General features: G+C 53.3%; 3 protein-coding genes across 3 annotated transcripts; all 3 read right to left on the reverse strand.

Moving 5' to 3' along the window:
- Positions 1–2,909: 2,909 nt before the first annotated feature.
- Positions 2,910–8,618, reverse strand: KRP23_13770 (Centromere-associated protein E; the record flags this gene model as incomplete). The annotated part of the gene is made up of 1 exon (XM_067884524.1): positions 2,910–8,618. One exon carries the CDS (start codon positions 8,616–8,618, stop codon positions 2,910–2,912), a length of 5,709 nt encoding a protein of 1,902 aa, XP_067737924.1.
- A 432-nt stretch (positions 8,619–9,050) lies between these two features.
- On the reverse strand, positions 9,051–9,695 carry KRP23_13771 (putative carboxylesterase Culp3; the record flags this gene model as incomplete). The annotated part of the gene is made up of 1 exon (XM_067884525.1): positions 9,051–9,695. One exon carries the CDS (start codon positions 9,693–9,695, stop codon positions 9,051–9,053), a length of 645 nt encoding a protein of 214 aa, XP_067737925.1.
- A 1,334-nt stretch (positions 9,696–11,029) lies between these two features.
- Positions 11,030–11,686, reverse strand: KRP23_13772 (putative carboxylesterase Culp3; the record flags this gene model as incomplete). Its single annotated transcript, XM_067884526.1, has 1 exon — positions 11,030–11,686. The coding sequence occupies one exon, from the start codon at positions 11,684–11,686 to the stop codon at positions 11,030–11,032; it is 657 nt and encodes a 218-aa protein (XP_067737926.1).
- Positions 11,687–12,388: the final 702 nt, after the last annotated feature.

Here is a 12,388-nt window from a genome sequence, read left to right on the forward strand (position 1 = left end):
CTCAGAATTTCCTCCACGCCATACCCAAAGGGAAGGCTCACGCCCGACGCCATCGTCTTGAGGAGGAAACTGCGGTGCACGTCGCAGTCAAGTGAACTCAATGGATCTGAGGACTGATTCAACGGACGCATCGTGGTCGGCTTCAGACCGTGACGAAAGAGGTGAAAGTACTCCGCCGCAAAAGCCCAAGCACTTGTGCTTGTCGAAACACTCGCCGAAACTCTCTGGAGCTCCAGCCTTTTTACTTCTTCTCGCAGCGTCTCAACCTCATTTCCGAGGGTCTTCGTTTTCTTGAGCTGCTTCTTCCGGTACCGCATCTGGTTAACCCGGCGGCGTTCTCGGTGACCTGTGACGGCCTGGCGTAAGAGCTCCACGGCCTCAAAATTCAACGTAGCTTGAGGTTTGGGAACAGATTTGGCCGGTGGCGCGCGCTTGAAACCTGGGGTCTTCTCTGCTGACGCCGACGTTGAGTTGTCGTCTGAGCATGCGTAGGCGCCGTCGAAACGAGCTGGAGGCATCTGCGCGAAGGCGACGTGAGACGTCAGTATGGAGCGGTCCACGACATCGCCAATGACGCTGCTGCTGAGGCTTTGGTAGTTGGGCGGGTACAGGATGCTGTCGCTCATTGTGTGAGGTGGGCTTGATGGTAAAACGCTGAATGAATCACGACAGGTGAGTGATTGAGAGAGGCGTCGAGAAGCCAGAGCAGATAAGCACATCATAACATGTGCATTTGCTTCACCGATTGGGAATCATGTGGAGAGGGTCAAACCAGTTACGTGGGGCTGACGTTACGGTAGCTAGCGGTGGTGAGGTCACAACAAGTGACATGCGGTCGAGTGAATAGCGTCAACAAAGTTGACGGTTCGTCCAATTGCGCCAGCTTACATATTGTATAGAGAGCACACAGCCACCATTGAGCAGTAGCATGCAGGGAACCAAGCGTACACAAATGGTAGCGCTCGTGCAAGCACGGTGTTATCCTGCCAGGTGTCAGATATCGTATTTTGATAACCGCGCATTTGCTTCAAATGGGCATCAACGATGGGGGAGGAACCCGGATATCGCCCAAATGAGTTGATTCACCTTATCTCTGAAGATCAGATGAATTGAACGAGCGTCAACTTTGATGACGCTATTCGCGCTACCGAGTGTTACTGATGGCGAGATCACCACCGTTGGCATTATAATACGTATATCGAGCCAAGTCTTAAAAACGTTGATTCCCAATATATGCGCGCAAGCACACAAAGTAATAGGATACCGACTTCTCGTCCCTGGATAAAGGTGAAATCAGAACAGGAATCAAAAAGGCTTCAACACGAGGCGCAATCTCGATGCCATGGTTAACGATACTTTCTGACGCCTGGTCAAAATTTAGCTTTAGTCCTTTTTACATGTTAACCCTTTCGCGAAGGTAACAAACTATAACTAGGATTTGCACTGCGAGTCGCACTCACCTATCGTGATTCCACTCCCCATTCAGCATTTTGCCACCCTCATTTCACACCATGGGCGAAAACATCCTGTACCCGCCCAACTACCAAAGCCTCAGCTACAACGTTATTGGCGACGTCGTGGATCGCCTACCGACGTCTCAAGCTTCCTTCGCTTCCGCACGCGCGCAGGTGCCTCCAGCTCGTTTCGACAGAGACTACGCGTATTCAGATGACAACTCAACGTTGGTACCAACAGACAGGAAGAACTCGAGTTACAATCACACGCCACCAACCAAACCAGCCAGAGTCTCTATTCGCAAATCCACCGGTACGACGAACCTTGAAGTCGTGGAGCTCTTACGCCAGGCCGTCACAGGTCACCGAGAACGCCGCCGGGTTAACCAGATGCGGTACCGGAAGAAGCAGCTCACGAAAATGAAGACCCTCGAAAACGAGATTGAGATGCTGCGAGAAGAAGTAAAAAGGCTGGAGCTCCAGAGAGTTTCGGCGAGTGTTTCGACAAGCACAAGTGCTTGGGCTTTTGCGGCGGAGTACTTTCACCTCTTTCGTCACGGTCTGAAGCCGACCACGATGCGTCCGTCGAATCAGTCCTCAGATCCATTGAGTTCACTTGACTGCGACGTGCACCGCAGCTTCCTCCTCAAGACGATGGCGCCGGACGTGAGCCTTCCCTTTGGGTATGGCGTGGAGGAAATTCTGAGGTCGTGGGGTCTGGTTACTCGCTATTACGACAACTTCCACATTGGGCTTGTGCGTCTCGAGCGAGGTGCTGAGGACTCGATCATCGCCTTTGTAAAGGTGCGCGTGACCATCAACGATAGCACGCTTCGCTACGCGTTTCCTCATTTGACCGACCACAGCCTCGGGAATAAGCTGCTTGGTCGTGAGCTCGAGCTGCGTGGGACCTACTGCTTCGGCTGGGACTCGGTGAATAACCGAGTGGTGAGCGTGCAGTACAGTATCGACATGCTGACACCGCTGCTGCAGTTGCTGGGCAGCTTAGAAGATGCGAGTCGCGTCTTCGAGAACGCTCCCGTCACTCCAGACTACAGGTTTGTGTCGCCTCAAGGTAGCTAGATAGCTGACATCGTGGTCATGGTTTCAACTTGAAGGCTTTAGCGCTGATTTTAATGTTCCTTGACAACAAAAACAAAATAGTCTGTTTCCAGCGAGTGTCCTGGTAGATTTCTCCCTCAGGAGATTGCTGGTTGAAGCTTGGAAATGTTATAACGTTGTGGAGCTTCTTGCACGTCGAAGAAGCCATTCTCTCCATGGTTTCACCGATAGCGTCGTCGCTCATCATGTCGTAGCTCGTCGGATAGTGGTCACGGCTCTGAAAGCGGCAATGGTAAAGCAAATTAGAGCCTCAAATTACATGTACTCGACGGCACACGCGAACAGCATATCTTGCAATAAAAATGAGATGATTATCACATGCAAACACTGCATTTACTGTTGTGGGCACTCCGGTCGTTCTCCTCCATTTGGCTCTTCTTGGCTGTCGGCAGTTATCACGCCCAGCTCAGATGTTGAAAGCAAGAAGCCACCTACTTTTGTAGACCCCTGCGGCTGTGAGGTATCAGAACCAGATCCACGAGGAGTAGCGACCTCGTCAAGCACCTTAGCTGCCTCGGCAGCGGACGCGTCGTACGTACCCGTGTCTCCTAGCAGCTCCTCTTTCTCGTGCAACGATGACGACGACTCCAGGCGCTTCTTCAGTTCACGGTTCTCCACGTGTAGGTCGAGGTTTTCCTTTTCCAGATACGAGACCTTGTCGCCTTTTTGCTCGCGGAGCTTCGCCATTTCGTCCTTGACCGATCCAACCTGCGCCTCGAGCTGTCCCACAAGATCCAGCTTTTCCTTCAGCAAGACCTGCATTTCCTGGATCTCGTGGTCGGCCTTCTCGCGCTCGTCGTTCAGTGCTGCACGCATCTCGGCCTTAATGTCTGCCAACTGGTGCTTTTCTACACGTAAGGCTTCGCGAAGCTCTTCAACTTGCTCCTTGAAGACGTTCAATTTCTCGTCCTTGAGATCTCCTAGCCGCGTCTCTTTCTCGTGATGGTCTTCCTGGGACTGCTTCAACGTCTGCTCAGCCTGGGCGAGATCCGTTTGCAGCTCTTTCACCTTGTTTTGCAAGTCCAGCCGGTCATTCTTCAGCTTTCGGAACATATCCAATATGTCCGTCGTCATCTTGACCTTATCCAGCTTGTCGATGCGGGCCTTCTGCTTCTCAACAAGCTTATCCATATTTTCCTTGGCTAACTGGGCCTCCACAAGCTGGTTGTGGTACTGGACAGCCTCCGATTGCGAAGACTTGAGTGAATCGGTAAGGCTTTCCAACTTGCTGTGATACTGGTTCATTTCATTCTCCGACATCTCCAACTGAGCCTTCATCTGCTCCAGCTTTGCATGAGAATCAGCTTGCTGCACCTGTGCGGCGGCATACTTCTGTGATAGCCCGAGAATTTTGTTACGGAGCTGCTCCTCGGCGTCCCCACACTGAGCTTCGAGAGCGGCATACTCCTCCTTTAACAGCCGGCGCTCGTCATCCAGCTCATCGCATTTTTCTTGCAGTGCTTCTTGTCGAGTCTTAACCTGGTTCTGCCAATTCTCCTGCTCACCAATTTGGCTCTCCAATTCTTCCTCTCTTGCTTTCGCGGATTGCTTCAGGTTTTCGATTTCGACCTCAGTCTGCTCGATCACAGAACGAAGCCGGTGAATCTCATCATCCGCATTCTTTTGGTACGCTTCAAGTTCTTCTTGCGCTTCCTGGAATTGCTCGCGAATGCTTTCCATTTGACCCGTCAACTCTTGCTGCTTGTCTTCCCACGTAGCCTTAGCAGCATCGAGTTCTCTTTGCACTGACTCCTTTTGCTCCAAAAGTTCTGCACAGGATTGCTTCGCATTCAATAGCTCTTCAGCTTGCGCCTTCATTTCATGCTGAGAAGCTCCAGCATCGTTCTGGAGAGCAGACACTTGGTCACGGAGCTGTTTCTGCTCAGTCATCAAGCGTGCAAACTCTCTTTCTGCCATCGTTTGCTTCTTGCTCCAGTCCTCATCCTGGTTGCGAAGCTCTTGCCCTGCCTCGGCCAATTGGTTCTCCAGCGACGTTATCTTGGCTTGAAGCTCGATCTGCTTCTCCCTTGACTCTGTGAGTTCCGTTTGTGCGTCACTCTCCGCCAAAACACTGGCGATATTCACCCCAGTCGAGGTCATCCTCAGCTGCTGCTCAAGTGCAGAAACCTTCTCCTCCAACACAATTTCTTTCCCTTCCGCTGCAACAAGGCGTTGTTGGCTCTGAAGTCGCATTTCCTGCATCTCCTCCTCGGACCTCGCCAGGGCATTTGACAAGCTCGATAGCTCCTTATCTTTCTGTTCTTGAGTGCGAGAAGCCGAGGCAAGATCCGTTTTCAGCAACTTCATCTGCTCCAGGAGATCTGCGATCGTGTCTGAACTATCCTTTGATTCTTTGCGCAGCAGAGACAGCGTTTCTTCGTATGAACGTACATCAAGCTGAAGCTTTTCGCGCTGCTTGGCTTCGATCTCAAGGCGCTGCTGTAGCTGTTCCGTTTCACCATCACTGGTTTCGCTACCAGTTTGAATTGATGCATCGCAGTGTTGATTCTGCCTCACTTCCACAGCGTGAACGGCTTGTAAAGCTTCCAAAGCAGCCTGAATCTTCTCAAGGTGTTGCTCGAGTTCCGTCTTGCTAGTCTTTAATGCAGCCTTCGATGACTCAGCTTCTTCAAGCTGCGCTTGCAACGTTGCGATCGTTTCTGTGGAAGCCGAAACCGCATGCTCCACTTCCCGCAGTTTGAACCCCTGTTCGTCGACAGCAACCGCAAGCTTCATCTTCTCTTCAGATACTTCCATCAACTGGGATTCCAAAGCCTGAAGTTCCTCCAAGCAGTCGCTGCGCTCACACGAGACTCTCTCTAGATCACCCGAGATCCGCCTGTAATCCTCACTCAGCGTATCATAACGCTGCTGTAGGGAGCCGGTACTCTGTTCGTCCGAAGGAAGCACACCAGCGGGCTGTTCTTGCACCAGTAAAGCGTCTGAAGCAATCTTGCTTTCCTGTTGCAGGTTTTCAAAATCCATCTGTAGTTTCTCAAACGCTGCCTTGAACTCGCTTTCCTCGGGGGTGTTCTCAGACAAAATCAACGCCGCCTGCAAGCGTTCCTTCGTTTCTACAAGCTCCGCCTCGACAACTGAAAGCTTTTCGGTGAGCTGTTCCACCTCCGAGCGCACCACCTGACTCTCTGCATCTTGATGCTCGCCAGCATCCATTTCTACATTATGATTTTCCGCAGTTGATTCGGTCTTTTCAGAGTCGCCGTCAAATGGCTCCTGGATGTTGGCAAGAAGCTGCTCTTTCTCGGCCGTGAGCCCCTGGATGGTCTGTTGCAGTGCTTCAATTTCGCCGCTGTGTTTGCTCCGCAATTGTGAAATTGTCATCAGCTTCGCATCCAACTGCGCCTGAAGAACCTTAGCGATGTGCTCCTTCTCCATGAAGGCTTCGCTCATCTCATACCCTTGGCGTTGCGATTCCTCCAGCTCCTCACTAATCCTCTCAGTCTGCGCCTGTAGGTTCTCCTTTTCCATTGTCGTTGTCTCTAGATCTGATTGCAGCTGCGAAAGCTCATTCATAATTTCCTGCAATTCTCCGGCAAGCTTTTCCACAACACCATTTGTCGCTTGGTCTGTGGATGACTCCTGCGGTGCCTCCTTATCACCTGATGCTGATGATACTTCAGTGGTTGGAGCAGAATTTCGTTCATGAGCTTCTAGCTCGCTAATCGTTTGGTGCAACAGAGCCTTATCCTCCTCCAGGCACTTTACACGCAGCTCCAGCTGCTCCTGGTTGGTTTCAGATGCATGTGACTTCAGTGATGCGATTTCCTCGTCGCGCTCCGCTACCACCATCTGCAGAACAGTCTGTGACGCCTTCATTTCTTCAAGGAGACCCTCTAATTCGTTTTTCCTGCTACGCAGGCTCATCTTCTCGCCATCATCAGACTGCGGAAATCCCGACTGGAACGTCTCGAGAGCAGCTTCAAGCTGGTGTTTTTCACTGTCGAACTGTTTTCGCGCTTCGGTAGACTCGACTTGCAAAGTTTCTAGCTGAACGCGCAGACAATCCAATTCTTCAGCTGCCATCAGCTGAGCGTTCATCTTCTCCGCCTCCAAATCCTGGCAGCGCTTCTCCTCACTTGCCAGTTTCTCCTGCGTGGAAACCAACTCCGCCATAATCTCTTCCACGAGTGCACCTGCTTCCGAGGCGTTCCCCGAGCAATTACAACTGACAGAGGTGTCCTCGGTGCTTTCGTAACTCAACTTTGCCCGCAGCTCTTTCAGCTCCTGTTCAAGCACCAGCTTATCGTCTAAGGCAGTTCTTGTTTGCTCATTTGCAACCATCAACGTCCTTATTTCTGCCAGCACATCAAAAGCACGGGCACGCTCAATATCGCCTAGAGACACGCTTTTCTCGTTCGCAATGGTTTCCAACGCTGCAATAGGATCCTCAGCATCTCTATCGCGGTAACTTCGAAAGACCGCTGAGAACAGATCAAGCACGTTCTTGCTGCTATCCTCGACTCCCAGGTCAGTTTGCAGCGGCTTGAATTTGCTGGCTGCGGGATCAAAAACGGGGTTTTCAGCTTCCTTCTCCACGTCTTCATTTGCATCTTCGTATACACGGAATAACGTTTGAGGATCCACGTTTTCTTTCGCTGGAGACCGGCGCTTCCGTGGGTAAACATCCGGGCCACGCCCCGTGATGCTGGCGGGGAAATCTCCGGGACCCCACGTCTCTCGCATGCGTTTGCCGTGCTGTTTGCCCTTACTTCTCACGGCAGCCTTCGTCACCGAGGAACTGGAAAGGATAAGCCCTGTGAGTCGCGCCATCTCCGTTTTGTTGTGAGTCTTCTCGCTCAGCAGCGCCTCGTTCTCAGCTTTAAGCGCGGTCAGAGCTTCCGAATTGACGAGTTTCTTGAGCTCGCGAACCTCGCGCTTGAGACGGCGCAGCTGCGTTTGGTCATCCAGCACCTCGTTCACCGTCGCAGACGTCTTGATGTCCTTGGCGCGCGCTGCAAACTGCAGCGTACTCTTGGTCTCCTCAATGTACCTGTCACTTGGCGTGACACAACAAATAATGAGCGTGCGCGTGTTGCCGCCAAGCGAATTCTGCAGCAGCCGCGTGAGTTTGCTGTCTCGGAACGGCGCGTTCTGTCCGCCGCCTCCCGAGCTCGCCAGCGAGTTAATGACTCTCGCGAGCGTCAGCAGCGACTTGTTGATGTTGCCGGCTTCTCGCTGCCGGATGCCTTCCGCTCCCGTGTGGCGCAGGCTTTCCGAGCCGGCGAGGTCCACGAGGTTCAAGCTCGCGACGAGCACCGCTCCGTTCACATCCTCCTCCGAGTGGCGCCTCGATTCGGTCTTTTCCTTGCTCTCGACGACGATCCGAAAGACGCTGTGCGAGCGCGAGCTCTTGTCGTTCATGGCGGTCTGGCCCGTGGTCCGGTTCTGGTTGCCCGTCTGCAGCAGCGTCACGATATCCTGGTAATTGGTGATGATCTCCTCCTTGCTCTCCACGTATACGCCCTTCCGCGGGTCCTCGCGCAGCTTGAGGCTCGCGCCTTTCTCGCTCGGGTTGAGCAGGTCGCGCACCACTTCGTTGTAGATCTCAAGGAAGGACACGCGCAATAAAAAGTCCCTGTCCGCGCAGCTCTCAATGTAGCTGAAAATGTCCTCCACGGCCAGTTGCAGGATGCCGGGTCGCAGCGCCTCGTGCTCGGGCTGGAAGGGCATCCCACCGTCGCCCTGCATGGTGTGCGTCTTGCCGGAGCTCGTCTGGCCGTACGCGAAGATGGAGCCGTTGATGCCGCCCAGCGTGGAGCGCACGATGCGCCTGGCCACGCGCTCATAGATGGCGTGCGAGTCGCTGAGCTCATCGAACAGCCCGTCGTACTGGAACACGTTGCCCTTGCCCGAGAGCGGCGCGCGCGTCGCAGGGTCCAACAGAGATACCGCGTTGAGCTGCGGCACGCACGAGAGCGCGGCCGCGTCGCCCGCGCGCGTCTCCCGCTCGTTCATGGGCCGGACGCGGATGCACACGGCGATGTTCTCGGCCTCGGCGGGCGCGGAAGAGTCATCGGCCATGGCGACGCGGAATCGTTTTTGAAAGTGAGAAAAACTTCCCGCGCTTTTTTAGTGGTGTGGTGCACAAATAAAATAAGTTCAACGTCTTGATGGATATGTCGCGGTGCTGGGGGTCCCAACTTGGGGCACACCTTCGCAACAAACGCGACGTCATCGGGCATGTTTGGCACTGGATGACCAGGGAGGACAGTTTTACCCTGTCCTCCTTTAATTCCCACGGGGCTGTCTCGGAGGCGACTACCTAGCCTCTGACCAGGTCAAGTTTGAGGGTCTACCTCTGCAGGCAATCGACACAACATAACGAAAGGTTCATGTAGCGAGGACAAGACGTAGATTTTTGGGGTAGCCTCGGTTGGGCAACAACATCAACATGTATTGGTCTCCACCAACAGTCTCTCGCACACTACAACGTTGAGCCTACTTGAGGCAGTTTTAGCCTCGCAGTGTTCGCGAGCTTCCTTTAACCAAGGCGGCGGCCTTTTCAGCAGCGGTAGTGACGCTGCCGTCCGTTGGGTACGTCATGTGCGCCATCGCGTTGGCACCGTTGCCGCACACGGGGTCGCCTTCGTTGCAGAACTCGATGGCCTTGGACCCATACGTCGAGCTGGCGCTCTCAATCGTTTCCCCCGAAAGTTTGAGCGGGTTACCAAACGTCACGATGGCCTTGATGCGTGACGCCAGTGACTCGGGGATAGTGTCACCAGAGCCGAGCGTCGTCTTGATGCCGATAGAGATGTCAGTGACACTCGCACCTTGAGAATAGCCACCAAGCACAAACACAGTGTCGGGGCACTCCTTTGCCACGGACACGACGTGGTTGGTCATGTCGGTGGCGCCAGGGCCAGCGCTCGTTTGGTCCATAGAGGCGAGGTAGTTAACGGCGTAGGACGAAACGCTCATACCAGAGAGGTTTGAGGTGAGGTCACTGACCAGCGGGTCACCACAGATACCGAGTCCCGCCGATTCACCGCTTCCGCGGGCGAAAACCACGTGCACGTCGGAGCATTCGGCGTTGACGGGGCTGTTGGCACCGGCGAGGAGGAGAATGATAGTCGGGAACGAAGCAATGAACTTCATGGTGCTGATGAGCTTCGATCGTGGGTTTGGCGTGTGTTGTAGGGCGGAAAATGCTGAATGAGTTAGTTTCGAGAACGACTGAGGTTTAGTTTAGCATAGCAAAGTTTGCTGGGCTGCAGGTTGTCTTTGGCGTATCTCATTTCGCGTCCTACGCACATTTACAGCTGGGCATCCACAACCAAGTCTGCAACGCACGCTTGTGGCTCTCTTCAGTGGGCATCCATTATTTATCTCCGAATGCTTCTGTTGAACGCACCTTTGTGAGTGTTCTGGGGTGCTCTAAGACCTTGCCGATGAGTTTACTAAAGCGAAAGCAGAAAGCATAAGCTGCCGCAGAAAATTGTACAGTCGGAAATTGAAGTGAAGAACCACGTATGTTCGGTCGTCCGTCATGTTGACGGGCAAAACCCGACAGGCAAAGTAACGCACGTACCCGAGCGGTTTTGCTGTTTCGGACACAATGAATTGTCGAGTCGGCAAGCGTTCTCGACAGCCTCGTACTATTTTATTCGTCTTGTCGCCTAAGCTTAGGACCAAAACGAGCAGCGTCGACTTATTATCCACTTGATCATACAATTCCAACCAGAAAGTTACCCTCATCACAGCACCTGGTTTCTCTGCTATTATGGTCATCAAAAAGCATGACGATGATGTGGCAAAAGGCTAAAACCACAACACGCGTTTGTTGCTGTTCAAAGCAGGGAGCAGCTGACCAACCGTCGCAACAACGTACTTCGAAGAAACTTTTGCTTTTACACTTCAGCATCCAAACGATTCAACATCCAGACGATATCAGCTGACAAATCCTACTACGCCGTTAGCTACCTCGCTTCCTACATGTACGACCAAACAAGCGCCGGACCCGGTGCCACGACACGACCAACCACGTCGTGTCCGCCTTTTCAGCCGCACTCGCAACGCTACGTCATGTGAGCCATCATATTGAATCCTCCGCCGCACACGGGGTCGCCCGTGTTGCAGAACTCAATCGCCTTGGATCCGTACGTCGAGCTGGAGCTCTCGATGGTCTGACCCATGAACTTCAACGGGTTGCCGAATGTCACCATGTCACTGATGTGACTAATTTGCTGTCGCTAGGCTCAACCAAATATCTTCACTGGTTTCTAAGCCGTAATCGGGTCGTCTAAAGTGCCGTTGACGAGAGGCTACACTACAGGCACCTGGTCTCCAGACTTCACGTGGACCTTCGCTAGTATCGAGAATGGCATGAACTGAATGGGGTAACTTGAAAGAGAACAATCATTGTTTAAACACTACATCTACATACAATGCGATACTGGTGTATCCTTTTCAACTTCAAAATTCTGAGCGGCCTACGCACGAAGCGCTCTAGCACTTCCCTTCACCAACGCAGCAGCCTTTTGGGCGGCAGTAGTCACACTGCCGTCCGTCGCGTACGTTAAGTGCGCCATCGTGTTGAAGCCGTTGCCACACACGGGGTCGCCAGTGTTGCAGAACTCAATCGCCTTGGATCCGTACGTCGAGCTGGAGCTCTCGATGGTTTGACCCATGAGCTTCAACGGGTTGCCGAACGTCACAATGGCCTTGATACGTGACGACAAAGTGTCGGGGATGGTGTCGCCTGAGCCAAGCGTCGTTTTGATGCCGATGGAGATGTCGGTGACACTGGCACCTTGGGAGTATCCGCCGAGCACGAAGACGGTGTTGGGGCATTCCTGTGCCACGGACACGACGTGGTTGGTCATGTCGGTAGCACCAGGTCCGGCGCTTGTTTGGTCGTAGGAAGCGAGGTAGCTGACGGCGTAGGACGAGACGCTCATCCCCGAGAGACCGGAGGTGATGCCGCTGACGAGAGGCTCACCGCAGATGCCGAGTCCGGCCATCTCACCGCTCCCGCGGGCGAAGACAACATGGACGTCAGAGCAGGCTGCGTCGACGAGGTTGTCTGGCTTGGCGAGTAGCAGAAGGAGAGATCCCAGGATCGTCGAGCACGGAGCAGAGAACTTCATGATGGCAGTAGTTTGGGATGCTTGAGTCGGCTTGTTGTGCGCAGTGCGACGGAAAATGAAGAATGAAAAACTGTTTGAGCGGTCAAGTGATGGTTTGCTGAGCTGTTAGGCGGCTTGGTATCGCTTTGCTAGTCGTAGTTTTCCTGCAAGTTGCCTGCAGGAACCCATCCCTACCAGTTGGCCTTCCAAAGCCACTGGGTTTGTGGCTCGAAACCTGCTTCGCTTGATAAACGCAGCAAGCGGCCCCAAAGTATTCGGAGGCGACGGCTCTCTCCGGAACTTGAAGTGGTACTATGTCAACACTAGTGAATCTGTTGACCATAATCAGGAAGCTGGTAAACGAGAGCTCCTACATCTGGCAATTGTTCGCCCACAGTCTGTCGTTCGTGTCCCGATGGTAGTTTTCCGATCCGTTTCTTTGCCCGTGATCATCAACGAAAACCGAGCCACGTGCGAATAATTTGTGAGTGGCCTCCGCTCAACGAGTCGAAACTATCCATGAGCCTCGTACAGGCAGAAGGCTGCTGCTCTACTCTGCTACATCAAGAGCGCGAAAGGTGGCCTCGTTTGCTCGGAGCTATCCATACGATACATCGGGGTCACCAGCTGTGCTCGACTCTTTCTCCAGACCGCTTACAGAAGGCAACGCATGGCAAAAGGTCACGTACGATAGCTCACGCGCTGCATCCCTATGCTCTTGCT

Source organism: Phytophthora ramorum, assembly GCF_020800215.1.
Source record: "Phytophthora ramorum isolate Pr-102 chromosome Unknown Phyram_PR-102_s0019, whole genome shotgun sequence".
Lineage (NCBI taxonomy): Eukaryota > Oomycota > Peronosporomycetes > Peronosporales > Peronosporaceae > Phytophthora > Phytophthora ramorum.